Source organism: Salmo salar, chromosome ssa04 (assembly GCF_905237065.1).
Source record: "Salmo salar chromosome ssa04, Ssal_v3.1, whole genome shotgun sequence".
Classification (NCBI taxonomy): domain Eukaryota; kingdom Metazoa; phylum Chordata; class Actinopteri; order Salmoniformes; family Salmonidae; genus Salmo; species Salmo salar.
The window spans coordinates 84,370,462-84,387,328 of record NC_059445.1 but is presented as its reverse complement, the minus strand read 5'-3'; the positions used below and the strand labels follow the sequence as shown (position 1 = coordinate 84,387,328).

The following is a 16,867-nucleotide window of genomic DNA, read 5'->3' as shown; positions in this document are numbered from 1 at the left end:
TTGCTGTTGAAGTATAGAAACCTGAGTTGGTTAACCCGCTCACAGGGTTGGTTAACCCGCTCACAGGGTTGGTTAACCCGGACACAGGGTTGGTTAACCCGCTCACAGGGTTGGTTAACCCGGTCACAGGGTTGGTTAACCCGCTCACAGGGTTGGTTAACCCGCTCACAGGGTTGGTTACTTCTTGAGGTTCCTAATGTCTACACTAAGCTAGGTAAATCTGCTTTTAGTTTGAGTGCACCGTATTGCTGGAACAAAATTCAAAAATAGATTTCGTCTTGATGTTGTGGTACCGTTCAGAGTACCGTTCAGGCAATTTAAATCATTGATTGGGGACTTACTTGTGGAGGAATGTTTTTCTGGGTGATTTGTGATGATTTATTTGTGCTTCCCATGACTGTGTTTTCATTTTTATATCTATATTTGTATAATGTGCATGTTCATATTGTATTATACGATTTATTATTATTATTATTATTATTGGAAAAAGATATGTTCCCTTTTAAAAAAAAAAAAGTTAAATAAAACATCTTAATTCTCTCTCACACACACAGAAATGGCAGGACATTATAAAAGAGGTGAAGTTTCTCCAGAGGATTCAACATCCCAACAGTATAGAGTACAAGGGCTGCTACCTACGAGAACACACAGCATGGGTAAGACACACACACACACACACACACACACACACACACACTGGACTTTGGAGGACTACTACCTAGAACACACACAATAGCACACACACACTTTCTTAGCCTCTTTCTCTTAATGTTCTGTTATCATAATGTCTCTCTGCTCTGTGTTCTCTCTGCTCTGTGTTCTCTCTGCTCTGTGTTCTCTCTGCTCTGTGTTCTCTGTGTTCTCTCTGCTCTGTGTTCTCTGTGTTCTCTCTGCTCTGTCTCTGTGTTCTCTGTATTCTCTCTGCTCTGTGTTCTCTGTGTTCTCTGTTCTCTCTGTCTCTGTGTTCTCTCTGCTCTGTTCTCTGTGTTCTCTCTGCTCTGTGTTCTCTGTGTTCTCTCTGCTCTGTTCTCTGTGTTCTCTCTGCTCTGTGTTTTCTGTGTTCTCTCTGTTCTGTGTTCTCTCTGTTCTGTGTTCTCTCTGTTCTGTGTTCTCTCTGTTCTGTGTTCTCTCTGTTCTGTGTTCTCTCTGTTCTGTGTTCTCTCTGTTCTGTGTTCTCTCTGTTCTGTGTTCTCTCTGTTCTGTGTTCTCTCTGCTCTGTGTTCTCTGTGTTCTCTCTGCTCTGTGTTCTCTGTGTTCTCTGTTCTCTGTGTTCTCTCTGCTCTGTGTTCTCTGTGTTCTCTCTGCTCTGTGTTCTCTGTGTTCTCTCTGCTCTGTGTTCTCTGTGTTCTCTGTGTTCTGTGTGTTCTCTCTGCTCTGTGTTCTCTGTGCTCTGTGTTCTCTCTGTTCTGTGTTCTCTGTTCTCTGTGTTCTCTCTGCTCTGTGTTCTCTGTGTTCTCTCTGCTCTGTGTTCTCTGTGCTCTGTGTTCTCTGTTCTCTGTGTTCTCTCTGTGTGTCCAGTTAGTGATGGAGTACTGTCTGGGTTCAGCCTCTGATGTTCTAGAAGGTAAGACATTTTTTTTAAAGGAGCTGTTCTATTTGACATGTATTCTACTGCATCAAGTCGTCAACTTAGACTGTGTGTTTTGATGGCGTTACGCTCAACTTGTTTAATTCTTAGCAAATGTTTTCTGAAATATTCTCTCACCTATAGTTCATAAAAAGCCTCTTCAAGAAATGGAAATTGCTGCCATTACCCATGGTGCTTTGCAGGGTTTGGCCTACCTTCACTCCCACAACATGATTCACAGGTGAGGGTTTACCTGACAGTTTGAAGCATGCTGATTACATCACACCTACTAACCCAGTGGTTCTGTCTCTCTCTCTGCCTCTCTCTCTGCCTCTCTCTCACTGTCTGTCTCTCTGTCTCTCTGTCTCTCTCTCTGTGTCTCTCTCTCTGTGTCTCTCTCTCTGTGTCTCTCTCTCTGTGTCTCTCTCTCTGTGTCTCTCTCTCTGTGTCTCTCTCTCTGTGTCTCTCTCTCTGTCTCTCTCTCTGTGTCTCTCTCTCTGTCTCTCTCTCTCTCTCTCTCTCTCTGTCTCTCTCTCTCTGTCTCTCTGTCTCTCTCTCTCTGTCTCTCTCTCTCTCTCTCTCTCTCTCTCTCTCTGTCTCTCTCTCTCTCTCTCTCTGTCTCTCTCTGTCTCTCTCTGTCTCTCTCTGTCTCTCTCTCTCTCGCTGTCTCTCTCTCTCTCCAGAGACATCAAAGCAGGTAACATCCTACTGACGGAGCCAGGGCAGGTCAAGCTTGCTGACTTTGGCTCCGCCTCCATCGCTTCCCCAGCTAACTCCTTCGTGGGGACGCCATATTGGTGAGGGACAGCAGAGACAGACAGTCATGGGGGGGGGTCTACCAGGTGGCAAGCTTTGACCACATGACCGTTTTTTAATTCTATACTTCTATAAGGTCTACCTGTTCCATTATGATTGTAATTGATCCCTCCCCCCCGTCTCTGCAGGATGGCCCCAGAGGTGATCTTGGCCATGGACGAGGGCCAGTATGACGGAAAGGTGGACGTCTGGTCCCTTGGGATCACCTGTGTAGAACTAGGTAAGGGTGTGTGTGTGTGGGTGGGTTTTCCATTGTTTATATGTGTGACATACTGTGTGTATTAGGGTTTCCGTTAACCAGTAGTTGGCGGCTTTTGGCAAAAAAATAAATGAATGAAAAGACGATTTTGTATTTAATTTTTTTAAATGTCATGTTTTTAATTTATTTAATTTGTTTATTATCTTTCTTTTTTTTTAAATAAAATTGTAGCCGGGCCAAATTGTCTGGGAGAAAAACAAATTGGTGATCAGGCTGCCTGTCGTACACCCCGATTATCAGCACCGTTCTCTCACTCCTTGTACGCTGCCTTACATGCGCCTGCTGCTGTGGGGAGAGAGAATCCGTGGTCTACGTTAGTGTTGGCCTTTTTCATTGAAGTAAAACGAAAGTTGGAGAAAAATTAGTAGGCTATGCCAATCGGGCCCGATTCCGACTCAAGGAAATGTACGCCTTTTAAAAAAAAAAATTTACGCACGCCTTTCCTACGCACTTCTCAGTATTTGGTATTCAGACTTACCTTATTCAGTCGCCTAACGCGCTCTGCAGGTGTGGCTACTTTGCATGCTTTGAATAAATGTAATTTGAAAACCCTCCCACTTGCTGGCCAACAGATTTTCTCACAGAGTTTTTATTCAATAGAGTTTTGGGAACATTTTTAACCTGAAGCCATCCCCTTTTAAATACTGTGTACCTTCTTTTTAGTTAGAATTTTGTCGATAGACTCACTAGAATATATGGAGAAAAATGGGTTCAGAACATTAGGGATCAATGAAAAGAAAGCCATCTTAAGGCATATTCTTATTTTTCAGCACCAATTGGTAGATATATATTTTCTTTAAGTCAGATTTTGTAGATTTTTTTTTTTGGGGGGGGGGGTTAGGAAAGTATTTATGAATCATAAAAAAAACAAGTTTGGAGAGCCTTTACGGCACAAAAGAAACCAGTGGTTTGATTCATTCTGAAAACGGCCACTATCAATCCTGTACAATGGTGAGCTATACCCTCGTCTATTGCCTGCACCAACCACGGAACTGGGTGATGACACGGTCAAGTATTGCACCATTCGTTGGGTTCAAACTGTGTTACTGCTTGGTCTCCGCTCCAGTCCATAATGATTTCATTAGCCTACATGTCTTTTTAAAAACAAATATATATATATATTTATATATAATGATCAACTGTTACTAGTGATCCTCAGCAACAACCACACGGCCGTAATGAATGGCGTTTACAGAGGAAGCAAATGAAGGTAAATGAAACAATAGAATTAAATGGAATGATAATGTAGGCTAATACCAACTGAAGGGAACTAACAATAGAATTAAATGGAATGATAATGTAGGCTAACACCACCTGAAGGGAACTAACAATAGAATTAAATGGAATGATAATGTAGGCTAACACCACCTGAAGGAAACTAACAATAGAATTAAATGGAATGATAATGTAGGCTAACACCACCTGAAGGAAACTAACAATAGAATTAAATGGAATGATAATGTAGGCTAATACCAACTGAAGGGAACTAACAATAGAATTAAATGGAATGATAATGTAGGCTAACACCAACTGAAGGAAACTAACAATAGAATTAAATGGAATGATAATGTAGGCTAACACCAACTGAAGGAAACTAACAATAGAATTAAATGGAATGATAATGTAGGCTAACACCAACTGAAGGAAACTAACAGTGTAATTGGCAGTTTAAATGTGTTATGGTTATTCGGCATACTGACGGTCGATAACGCTAGTTAGCGTTGGCTCTTGAAACGACCTCTAACTTCCTTCATACTGGACACAGAGACATAAAAATAGTATCCACTAGTTCATCTGACTCAGGGGAAATAGATAAAAGGCCCTATTGCCAAAATCCTGAAGTATCCCTTTAAGCTTTAGCTACTGCAGGCCTATGGTATGAAGGCTGTGTGCACCAGCGCTCCAACTGACTCAGTTGAACTTGAGGTGAGGAAGAATGTTTTAGGCCTACCAGAGGTACTCGTATAATCTATCAATATAATGATCATCTTTTATAAAAACAGATTCTGATTGGAAATGAACAAAATTAGCCTCCTTCTGTACATTTATATCTGTATAGCATACGCCAGTAGCCAATCTGACAAGGATAAAGAAATGCTATAAGCATGCCACCGGCATCTCGCTCTCTCTCTGTCTCTCTCTCGCTAGCTCTCTCTCTCTCGCTAGCTCTCTCTCTCTCGCTAGCTCTCTCTCTCTCGCTAGCTCTCTCTCTCTCTCGCTAGCTCTCTCTCTCTCGCTAGCTCTCTCTCTCTCTCGCTAGCTCTCTCTCTCTCTCTCGCTAGCTCTCTCTCTCTCTCTCTCTCTCTCTCTCGCTAGCTCTCTCTCTCTCTCTCTCGCTAGCTCTCTCTCTCTCTCTCGCTAGCTCTCTCTCTCTCTCGCTAGCTCTCTCTCTCTCTCGCTAGCTCTCTCTCTCTCGCTAGCTCTCTCTCTCGCTAGCTCTCTCTCTCGCTAGCTCTCTTTCTCTCTCTCGCTAGCTCTCTTTCTCTCTCTCTCGCTAGCTCTCTTTCTCTCTCTCTCTGCTCTCTCTCTCTCTCTCTCTCTCGCTAGCTCTCTCTTTCTCTCTCTCGCTAGCTCTCTCGCTAGCTCTCTCTCTCGCTAGCTCTCTTTCTCTCTCTCTCGCTAGCTCTCTTTCTCGCTCTCGCTGTTCTCGCTCTTGCTGTTCTCTCTCTCGCTCTAGTGCTCGCTGTTCTCGCTCTCTAGTGTTCGCTGTTCTCGCTCTCTCTAGTGCTCTCTCTTCTCTCTCTCTAGTGCTCTCTCTTCTCTCTCTCTCTAGTGCTCTCTCTTCTCTCTCTCTCTAGTGCTCTCTCTTCTCTCTCTCTCTAGTGCTCTCTCTTCTCTCTCTCTCTAGTGCTCTCTCTTCTCTCTCTCTCTAGTGCTCTCTCTTCTCTCTCTCTAGTGCTCTCTCTTCTCTCTCTCTCTAGTGCTCTCTCTTCTCTCTCTCTCTAGTGCTCTCTCTTCTCTCTCTCTCTAGTGCTCTCTCTTCTCTCTCTCTAGTGCTCTCTCTTCTCTCTCTCTAGTGCTCTCTCTTCTCTCTCTCTCTAGTGCTCTCTCTTCTCTCTCTCTCTAGTGCTCTCTCTTCTCTCTCTCTCTAGTGCTCTCTCTTCTCTCTCTCTCTAGTGCTCTCTCTTCTCTCTCTCTCTAGTGCTCTCTCTTCTCTCTCTCTCTAGTGCTCTCTTCTCTCTCTCTCTAGTGCTCTCTCTTCTCTCTCTCTCTTCTCTCGCTCTCTAGCGCTCTCTCTTCTCTCGCTCTCTAGCGCTCTCTCTTCTCTCTCTCTCTAGTGCTCTCTTCTCTCTCTCTCTAGTGCTCTCTCTTCTCTCTCTCTCTTCTCTCGCTCTCTAGTGCTCTCTCTTCTCTCTCTCTCTAGTGCTCTCTCTTCTCTCTCTCTCTTCTCTCGCTCTCTAGCGCTCTCTCTTCTCTCGCTCTCTAGTGCTCTCTCTTCTCTCTCTCTCTAGTGCTCTCTCTTCTCTCTCTCTCTAGTGCTCTCTCTTCTCTCTCTCTCTAGTGCTCTCTCTTCTCTCTCTCTAGTGCTCTCTCTTCTCTCTCTCTCTAGTGCTCTCTCTTCTCTCTCTCTCTAGTGCTCTCTCTTCTCTCTCTCTCTAGTGCTCTCTCTTCTCTCTCTCTCTAGTGCTCTCTCTTCTCTCTCTCTCTAGTGCTCTCTTCTCTCTCTCTCTAGTGCTCTCTCTTCTCTCTCTCTCTAGTGCTCTCTCTTCTCTCGCTCTCTAGCGCGCTCTCTTCTCTCGCTCTCTAGCGCGCTCTCTTCTCTCGCTCTCTAGCGCTCTCTCTTCTCTCGCTCTCTAGCGCTCGCTCTCTCTCTCGCTCTCTCTCTCGCTCTCGCTCTCTCTCTCGCTCTCTCTCTCTAGCTCTCTTTCTCTCTCTCTTTCTCTCTCTCTTTCTCTCTCTCTTTCTCTCTCTCTTTCTCGCTCTCGCTCTCTCTCTCGCTCTCGCTCTCGCTCTCGCTCTCTCTCTAGCTCTACGGGGCCTAAGTTTCTCTTCCTTTAAATATTAACATCATACAGTGGACGCTAGTCCTGCTTCTTATTTTCGATGTTGGAATCCATAGAAGTAGAATGAATTAAACTGTCTTCAGAAAGTATTCACACCCCTTGACTTATTCCACATATTGTTGTGTTACAGCCTGAATTCAAAATGGATTAAATATATTTTTCCCCCCCCCTTACCCATCCTACACACAATACCTCATAATGACAGTGAAAACATGTTAAGATACATTTTTTTGCAAATTTATTGAAAAATGAAATGCAAACATTTCTCATTTGCCTGAGTATTCATACCCCTGAGTCAGTACTTTGGCAGCAATTACAGCTGTGAGTCTTTCTTGGTAAGTCTCTAAGAGCTTTACACATCTGGATTGTACAATATTTGCCCATTCTTCTTAAAATTCTTCAAGCTCTGTCAAATTGGTTGTTGATCATTGCTAGACAACCATTTTCAGGTCCTGCCATACATTTTCAAGTAGATTTAAGTCAAATCTGTAACTCGGCCACTCAGGAACATTCAATGTCTTCTTGTTTAGCAACTCCAGTGTAGATTTGGCCTTGTGTTTTAGGTTATTGTCCTGCTGAAAGGTGAATTCAGCTCCCGGTGTCTGGTAGAAAGCAGACTGAACCAGGTTTTCCTCTAGGATTTTGCTTGTGCTTAGCGCCATTCTGTTTCTCTTTATCCTGAAAAACTCCCCAGTCCTTGCCGATGACAAGCATACCCATAACATGATGCAGCCACCACTATACTTGAAAATAATGGAGAGTGGTACTGTGTGAGGAAAGGTTGTACTCTACGGATGCTGTAGAGCATGAACCTGCAGTAACGAGTCACTGCTTTGATGTTTGCAGAGAACAACCAGGTGTTGTCCAGGGTCACACCAAGGTTATTTGCATTCTGGGTGGGGAACACTGGAGTTGTCAACCGTGATGGAGAGGTCTTGTAGCGGACAGGACTTTTCCGGGAGGAAGAGCAGCTCAATTGTGTTGAGCTTGAGGTCCAAGCTGAGATGTCTGCCAGGCACGCAGAGATTTGTGTCGCCACCTGGGTGTCAGAAGGGGGGAAGGAGAAGAGTAGTTGAGTGTCATCCGCATAGCAATGATAGGAGAGACCATGTGAGGATATGACCGAGCTGAGTGACTTCGTGTAAGGCGAAAAGAAGAGCGGGCCTAGAACCGAGCCCTGGGGGACACCAGTAGTGAGAGTACGTGGTGCAGACACAGATCCTCTCCACGCCACCTGGTAGGAATGACCTGCCAGGTAGGATTCAATCCAGGAGTGTGCAGAGCCTGAGACACCCAACCATGAAGAGGAGGTTCACAGTGTCGAAGGCAGCGGAATGCAAGCGGATAGATCTAGGAGAATGTGAACCGAGGAGAGAGAGTCAGCTTTGGCAGAGTGGAGAGCCTCGGTGACACAAAGGAGAGCGGTCTCAGTTGAGCGAGCCTCCTTGAAGCCTGACTGGTTAGAGTCAAGAAGATTGTTCTGAGCGAGATAATGAGAGAGTTAGTCACAGACTGCACGCTGAAGTGTTTTGAAAAGAAAGAAGGGACACCAGTCTGTAGTTTGACATCAAAGTGGTCGAGTGTGGGTTTCTTGAGGAGGGGAGCGACTCGTGACATCTTGAAGTCAGAGGGGAGGCAGCCAGTGGTCAGGGATGAGTTGATGAGGAATGGGAGAAGGTTTCCAGAGGTGGTCTGGAGAAGGGAGGTGGGGATGGGTTCAAGTGGGCAGGTTATCGGGTGGCCAGGCATCGCAAGGAGAGGAGAGAAAGAGGCAAGGTGTATGGTAGTTCTATGTGAGTGGCGACCAGTGGATTTAAATATTGTCAACCTTTTTTCAATGTGGTTGACAGTCATCCACAGAGAGGGAGGAGAGAGGTGGAGGATTAAGTTAAAGTGGTAGAAGAGTTTCCCAGGGTTGGAGGCGGAAGCTTGAAATTTAGAGTGATAGAAAGCGGCTTTAGCAGCAGATTCAGAGGAAGAGAAAGTAGAGAGGAGGAAGTAGAAGGATGATATCTTCCGTACGTTTCATTTTCCTCCATTTCTGGTCAGCTGCCCAAAGCCCTGTTCTGTTAGGACGCAGTGAGTCACTCCGCCACGGAGCGAGAGGGGAAGTACAGGCTGGCCAGGAGGAAAGGGGACAGTGAGAGTGGAAGGAAGGAAGGAAGGAAGGAAGGAAGGAAGGAAGGAAGGAAGGAAGGAAGGAAGGAAGGAAGGAAGGAAGGAGAGTAGGGTAGGGTGGAAAAGAGGCAGCGTCAGGAGACTGGAGGAAGAAGGATTTATCAGAAGGATGAGAGGAGAGAGTAGTGGTGGAGAGAGAGCGAAGATTACGGCACCACATGACCATCTGGGTAGGGGCTGAGTGGTTAGGGTTGGAAGAGAGGGAAACCTGGAGGGGTAGGGGCTGAGTGGTTAGGGTTGGAAGAGAGGGAAACCTGGAGGGGTAGGGGCTGAGTGGTTAGGGTTGGAAGAGAGGGAAACCTGGAGGGGTAGGGGCTGAGTGGTTAGGGCTGGAAGAGAGGGAGGCCTGGAGGGGGGTTACAGTGAGATTAGTAGGAGAACAGAGACGTGGAGGGGGGTTACAGTGAGATTAGTAGGAGAACAGCCTCTAGTAACGATGAGGTCAAGCGTATTGAATGCCTTGTGGAAAGGCTGAGGGCAAAAGAGGAAAGGAGTGCAAAGAAATGAATTGAAGTCTGGCGTCTGGAGGTTAAAGTCGCCCGGTACAATGAGTGGTGAGCCATCGTCAGGGAAATTAGCTTATCAAGGTGTCAATCTCTCCAAGGGCACTTGGTGGGCGATAGATGGCGACAATGTTTAGCTTGAGTGGACCAGTGACAGCATGGAATTCAAATGAGGAGATGGACAGGTGAGAGAGGAGATCTCCAGTTAAGAGAAATGAGTAGCCGTGTGCCACCATCACGACCAGATGCTCTTGGTCGATGAGAGAACACATCCGATGAAGAGAGAGCAGCTGGAGTAGCAGTGGTTCTTTGGGGTGATCCATGTCTGTCAGGGCCAAAAAGTATACACTGGGAACTCCACATGGGTTGTTCTTGCAGGGTACACTAAATTTAAGGGTTGCAGCCAAAGGGGTTGAAGTATCTGTGAAGCCTTCAGGGAGAGGAGCGAACAGGTATAGAAAACACACACACATACTCGCCAAAGCTTCCAAAGAGAAAAATTAGATCATCAGAAAATAACAAAGATACTCAAGTGACAGAGTGGTGTGGAGCCTTCCTCTCTTTTCCTTCGTTTAATAACTCTGCAGAACATATTTTGTTTCGATGACAGTACCGCCTCTTGACAATACTGCCGCTTACAGATGCCGCCTGAAAAAACAGTGGAGACTGAATTATTAGCGCTAAATGCCTAGCACTAAACTCACCATTGGCCTCATGGTAAAATCTCTGAGCAGTTTCCTTCCTCTCTGGCAACTGAGTTAGGGAAGGACCCATTTTATCTTTGTAGTGACGGCGTGTATTGATGCATCATCCAAAGTGTAATTAATAACTTCACCATGCTCAAAGGGATATTCAATGTCTGCTTTTTAAATGTTTACCCATCTACCAGTAGATGGTAGCGCTTGATGTCCTGATGTCCTGATCAAACCCCCGTGAGATCGTAGTTGTGTTATTTGGGGAATGTTAAAAACCAAGGAAACAATGGGTAATAAGGTTTTTCAGATTTGAAACTCAAGGAAAAGCCTAGTGTTTTTTTTGTCATTTGTTATAGGCTGTTTTTATTTAAGGACACGTAAATGGGAATCGTTTGGCCAGTATTCCTTGCTACGCCAGGTTAGAGCTTTCCTTCTGCCTCTTTCTACTCTTGGACCTGAATGCATATAGATGTCTGGTACATTCAAATCTTCCCGGTTACGTTGTCCTAACGGAAACCCGTGTGTGTGTGTGTGTGTGTGTGTAACTCCTGTCTCCTTGTGTGCAGCGGAGAGGAAGCCTCCTCTGTTTAATATGAATGCCATGAGTGCCTTGTACCACATAGCGCAGAATGAGAGCCCTACACTGCAGTCCAGAGACTGGTGAGTGTTACACAGAGAGACACACACACACACACACACACACACACACACACACACACACACACACACACACACACACACACACACACAGACACACACAGACAGACAGACAGAGACACACACAGCCCAATATCTTTTCATAAGTAGATAGCGTTGTACCACATTAGCTGTCATTTCTATCATAGGTGATGGATTTTACTGTTACTTTAATTGAATTGTCTTGCCCCTGATCCCTCTTTCTACCCCTTTCCGTCCTCCCTCGTTTCCTGATCCCTCTCTCTCCCCCTCTCTTTCCCTCCTCCCTCGTTTCCTGATCCCTCTCTCTCCCCCTCTCTCTCTCCTCCCTCATTTCCTGATCCCTCTCCCCCCCTTTTCCTCCTCCCTCGTTTCCTGCCTCTCTGTTCGCAGGACGGATTACTTTAGAAACTTTGTTGATTCTTGCCTTCAGAAAATCCCCCAGGATAGACCCCACTCTGACGATCTACTAAACGTGAGAACACTTTCAAAAAATAAATTGTCGACTTAAACAAGATAACCTATCCTCTCTCCTAAACACCTTTCTCCTTCCTTTTTTTTCCCCCTCCCCCTGTAGCATGTGTTTGTCCAGCGGGAGCGTCCAGACTCTGTTCTGATGGATCTGATCCTGAGGACCAAGGAGGCGGTCCGAGAGCTGGACAACCTACAGTACCGTAAGATGAAGAAGATCCTGTTCCAGGAAGCTCACAACGGACCACAGGCTGAGACGCAGGACGGAGACGAGGTGTGTGTGTGTTCAGGGAGGGAGTCCTGTTCCAGTTGGGATTTGTAGTCTCCGTACCATCAGTTCTAACCACAGTGGATTTGTAGTCTCCGTACCATCAGTTCTAACCACAGTGGATTTGTAGTCTCCGTACCATCAGTTCTAACCACAGTGGATTTGTAGTCTCCGTACCATCAGTTCTAACCACAGTGGATTTGTAGTCTCCGTACCATCAGTTCTAACCACAGTGGATTTGTAGTCTCCGTACCATCAGTTCTAACCACAGTGGATTTGTAGTCTCCGTACCCTCAGTTCTAACCACAGTGGATTTGTAGTCTCCGTACCATCAGTTCTAACCACAGTGGATTTGTAGTCTCCGTACCATCAGTTCTAACCACAGTGGATTTGTAGTCTCCGTACCATCAGTTCTAACCACAGTGGATTTGTAGTCTCCGTACCATCAGTTCTAACCACAGTGGATTTGTAGTCTCCGTACCATCAGTTCTAACCACAGTGGATTTGTAGTCTCCGTACCATCAGTTCTAACCACAGTGGATTTGTAGTCTCCGTACCATCAGTTCTAACCACAGTGGATTTGTAGTCTCCGTACCATCAGTTCTAACCACAGTGGATTTGTAGTCTCCGTACCATCAGTTCTAACCACAGTGGATTTGTAGTCTCCGTACCATCAGTTCTAACCACAGTGGATTTGTAGTCTCCGTACCATCAGTTCTAACCACAGTGGATTTGTAGTCTCCGTACCATCAGTTCTAACCACAGTGGATTTGTAGTCTCCGTACCATCAGTTCTAACCACAGTGGATTTGTAGTCTCCGTACCATCAGTTCTAACCACAGTGGATTTGTAGTCTCCGTACCATCAGTTCTAACCACAGTGGATTTGTAGTCTCCATAGTGGGGGTAGTGTGATCAGCATCATGACGCTACCTCCACTATCTGACCAATCTCTTTCTCTGTGTGTGTGTGTCTCTCTCTCTGTGTGTGTGTGTGTGTGTGTGTGTGTGTGTGTGTGTGTGTGTGTGTGTGTGTGTGTGTGTGTGTGTGTGTGTGTGTGTGTGTGTGTGTGTGTGTGTGTGTCTCTCTCTCTCCGTGTCTAGGAGGTGGAGCACGGTGCAGGGCGTACAGACACAGTGAACAGTGTGGGCAGTAACCAGTCCATCCCCAGTATGTCTATCAGCTCCCAGAGCAGCTCAGTCAACAGTCTGAACGAAGCAACACAGGACGACCGCAGCGAGCTGGACCTGATGGAGGGAGACCACACGGTCATGTCCAACAGCTCTGTTATACACCTCAAACCGGTGGGTCTACCACATACACACACACACACACACACACACCGCTATATACACACACACACCGCTATATACACACACACACACACACACACACACACCGCTATATACACACACACACCACTATATACACACACACACACACACACACACACACACACACACACACACACCACTATATACTCACACACACACACACCACTATATACTCACACACACACACACACCGCTATATACACACACACCTCTATACACACACAGTTACAGGCTGCCACATAGACCAGGGATCATCAACTAGATTCAGCCGCTGGACAATTATATTATATTACATTATATTATATTACATTACATTACATTACATTACATTTTGGGGGGGGGGGGGGTGTAGTTGACCACAAAAAGCCCAACGAGAGAGAACGTTTGGCTGAAACATCATCGTGTCAAACCACCTGTCTCTCTATTATGGGAATACTTGGGAACAGATTTCCCAAATGAAAATCACTCATCGTTTTAGAGGTGTTTTTTGCAGTTTTAAAAATATATCTTTTTTATGTCGAGACGGGGGGGGAGAGAAAAAGAACACTGCTGTTCAGAAGTTTGGGGTCACTTAGAAATGTCCTTGTTTTTGAAAGAAAAGCACTTTTTTTTTTTTGTCCATTAAAATAACATCAAATTGATCAGAAATACAGTGTAGACATTATTAATGTTGTAAATGACTATTGTAGCTGGAAATGGCTGATTTTTTTTATGGAATATCTACAGGCCCATTATCAGCAACCATCACTCCTGTGTTCCAATGGCACATTGTGTTAGCTAATCCAAGTTTATCACTTTAAAAGGGCTAATTGATCATTAAAAAAACCTTTTACAATTATGTTAGCACAGCTGAAAACTGTGTCCTGATTAGAGGCAATACAACTGGCCTTCTTTAGACTAGTTGAGTATCTGGAGCGTCAGCATTTGTGGGTTCGATTACAGGCTCAAAATGGCCAGAAACAAAGAACTTTCTTCTGAAACTCGTCAGTCTATTCTTGTTCTGAGAAATGAAGGCTATTCCATGCGAGAAATTGCCAAGAATCTGAAGATCTCGTACAACGCTGTGTACTACTCCCTTCACAGAACAGCGCAAACTGGCTCTAACCAGAATAAAAAGAGGAGTGGGAGGCCCCGGTGCACAACTGAGCAAGAGGACAAGTACATTAGAGTGTCTAGTTTGAGAAACAGACACCTCACAAGTCCTCAACTGGCAGCTTCATTAAATAGTACCCACAAAACACCGGTCTCAACTAGAGGTCGACCGATTATGATTATTGGAGGACCAAAAAAAGCCGATTACCGATTAATCGGTTGATTTTTATATATATATTTGTAATAATGACAATTACAACAATACTGAATGAACACTTTTATTTTAACTTAATATAATACATAAAATAAATTTAGTCTCAAATAAATAATGAAACATGTTCAATTTGGTTTAAATAATGCAAAAATAAAGTGTTGGAGAAGAAAGTAAAAGTGCAATATGTGCCATGTAGAAAGCTAACGTTTAAGTTCCTTGCTCAGAACATATGAAAGCTGGTGGTTCCTTTAACATGAGTTTTCAATATTCCCAGGTAAGATGTTTTAGGTTGTAGTTACGGGACTACTTCTCTCTATACCATTTTTGTATTTCATATACTTTTGACTTTTGGATGTTCTTATAGACACTATAGTATTGCCAGCCTAATCTCAGGAGTTGATAGGCTTGAAGTCATAAACGGCACAATGCTTGAAGCACAGCGAAGAGCTGCTGGCAAACGCAGGAAAGTGCTGTTTGAATGAATGCTTATGAGCCTGCCGCTGCCTACCACCGCTCAGTCAGACTGCTCTATCAAATCATAGACTTAATTCTAATATAATAAACACACAGAAATACGAGCCTTAGGTCATTAATTCAAATCCGGAAACTATCATTTCGAAAACAAAACGTTTATTCTAACGAGTGGCAACCCCAAGTCTAAATATTGCTGTTACATTGCACAACCTTGAATGACATGTCATAATTATGTAAAATTCGGGCAAATTAATTACGGTCTTTGTTAGGAAGAAATGGTCTTCACACAGTTAGCAATGAGCCAGGCGGCCCAAACTGCTGCATATACCCTGACTCTGTTCCACAGAACGCAAGAGAAGTGACACATTTTCCCTAGTTAAAAGAAAGTCATGTTAGCAGGCAATATTATCTAAATATGCAGGTTTAAAAAAAGATACTTGTGTATTGATTTTAAGAAAGGTATTGATGTTTATGGTTAGGTACACATTGGTGCAACGACAGTGCTTTTTTCGCGAATGCGCTTGTTAAATCATCACCGTTTGGAGAAGTAGGCTGTGATTCAATGATAAATTAACAGGCACCACATTGATTATATGCAACGCAGGACAAGCTAGATAACTACACATGGTTGGTAATATTACTAGTTTAACTAGTGATTATGTTAAGATTGATTGTTTTTTATAAGATAGGTTTAATGCTAGCTAGCAACTTACCTTGGCTCCTTGCTGCACTCACGTAACAGGTGGTCAGCCTGCCACGCAGTCTGCTCGTGGAGTGCAACGTAATCGGCGTCCAAAAATGACGATTACAGATTGTTATGAACACTTAAAATCGGCCCCAATTAAGCAGCCATGCCGATTAATCGGTCGACCTCTAGTCTCATCGTCAACAGTGATGCTGGCTTTCTAGTTCCTCTGTCTGTGTTCTTTTGCCCATCTGAATCTTTTTATTTTTATTGGCCAGTCTGGCTTTTTGTTTTCAACTCTTGCCTAGAAGGCCAGGAGTCGCCTCTTCACTGTTGATGTTGAGACTGGTGTTTTGCGAGTACCAAAAAGTGACCCCAAACATTTGAACGGTAGTGTATATACGGTGCATTTGGAAGGTATTCTGACCATTTCCCCACGTTTTGTTACGTTACAGCTTTATTCTAAAATGTATTAAATACATTTTTTATCTCATCAATCTACACACAATACCCCATAATGACAAAACAAAAACAATTTTTTTTAAACATGTTTTTGCAAATGTAAACAACAGATACCTTATTTACCTAAGTATTCAGACCTTTTGCTATGAGAGCTGAGGTGCATCCTGTTTTCATTGATCATCCTTTCTACAACTTGGAGTCAAACTGTGGGAAATTCAATTGATTGGACTTGATTTGGAAAGGCACATACCTGTCTATATAAGGTCCCACAGTTGACAGTGCATGTCAGAGCAAAAACCAAGCCATGAGGTCGAAATACTTTTCCGTAGTGCTCAGAGACAGGATTGTGTCGAGGCACAATCAAAAAATGTCTGCAGCGTTGAAGGTCCCCAAGAACACGGTGGCCTCCATCATTCTTAAGTGGAAGAAGTTTAGAACCACCAAGACTCTTCCTAGAGCTGGCCACCTGGCAAAACTGAGCAATCAGGGGAGAAGGGCCTTGGTTTGGGAGGTGACCAAGAACCCGATGGTCACTCTGACGGAGCACCAGAGTTCCTCTGTGGAGATGGGAGAACCTTCCAGAAGGACAACCATCTCAGCAGCACTCCACCAATCAGGCCTTTATGGTTTCGTGGCCAGACGGAAGCCACTCCTCAGTAAAAGGCACATGACAGCCTGCTTGGACTTTGCCAAAAGGCACCTAAAGGATTCTCAGACCATGAGAAACAAGATTCTCTGGTCTGATGAAACCAAGATTGAACCCTTTGGCCTGAATGTCAAGTGTCACATCTGGAGGAAACCTGGCACCATCCCTACGGTGAAGCACGGCGGTGGCAGCATCATGCTGTGGGGATGTTTTCCTCGGCAGGGACTGGGAGACTAGTCAGGATCGAGGCAGAGATGAACGGAGAAAAGTACAGAGAGATCCTTGATGAAAACCTGCTCCAGAGCGCTCAGGACCTCAGACTGGGGCGAAGGTTCACCTTCCAACAGGACAACGACACTAAGCACACAGCCAAGACAACGATGGAGTTGCTTCGAGACACGTCTCTGAAAGTCCTTGAGTGGCCTAGCCAGAGCCCGGACTTGAACCCGATCGAACATCTCTGGAGAGACCTGAAAATAGCTGTGCAGCGACGTTCCCCATCCAACCTGACAGAGCTTGAGAAGAT

At 44.7% G+C, this 16,867-nt stretch overlaps 1 protein-coding gene across 2 annotated transcripts in view; it reads left to right on the top strand.

Moving 5' to 3' along the window:
- The window catches only part of LOC106603990 (serine/threonine-protein kinase TAO1-B), a 66,427-nt gene that overhangs the window by 24,179 nt on the left and 25,381 nt on the right, over window positions 1-16,867 (top strand). For both annotated transcript variants that reach the window (XM_045717428.1, XM_045717427.1), the window contains exons 4-12: window positions 555-656; window positions 1,519-1,564; window positions 1,712-1,808; window positions 2,251-2,364; window positions 2,512-2,603; window positions 10,589-10,682; window positions 11,091-11,172; window positions 11,275-11,442; window positions 12,538-12,738. In XM_045717428.1, coding sequence (XP_045573384.1) covers window positions 555-656; window positions 1,519-1,564; window positions 1,712-1,808; window positions 2,251-2,364; window positions 2,512-2,603; window positions 10,589-10,682; window positions 11,091-11,172; window positions 11,275-11,442; window positions 12,538-12,738 — 996 coding nt within the window. The remainder of the gene's footprint in view (window positions 1-554; window positions 657-1,518; window positions 1,565-1,711; window positions 1,809-2,250; window positions 2,365-2,511; window positions 2,604-10,588; window positions 10,683-11,090; window positions 11,173-11,274; window positions 11,443-12,537; window positions 12,739-16,867) is intronic.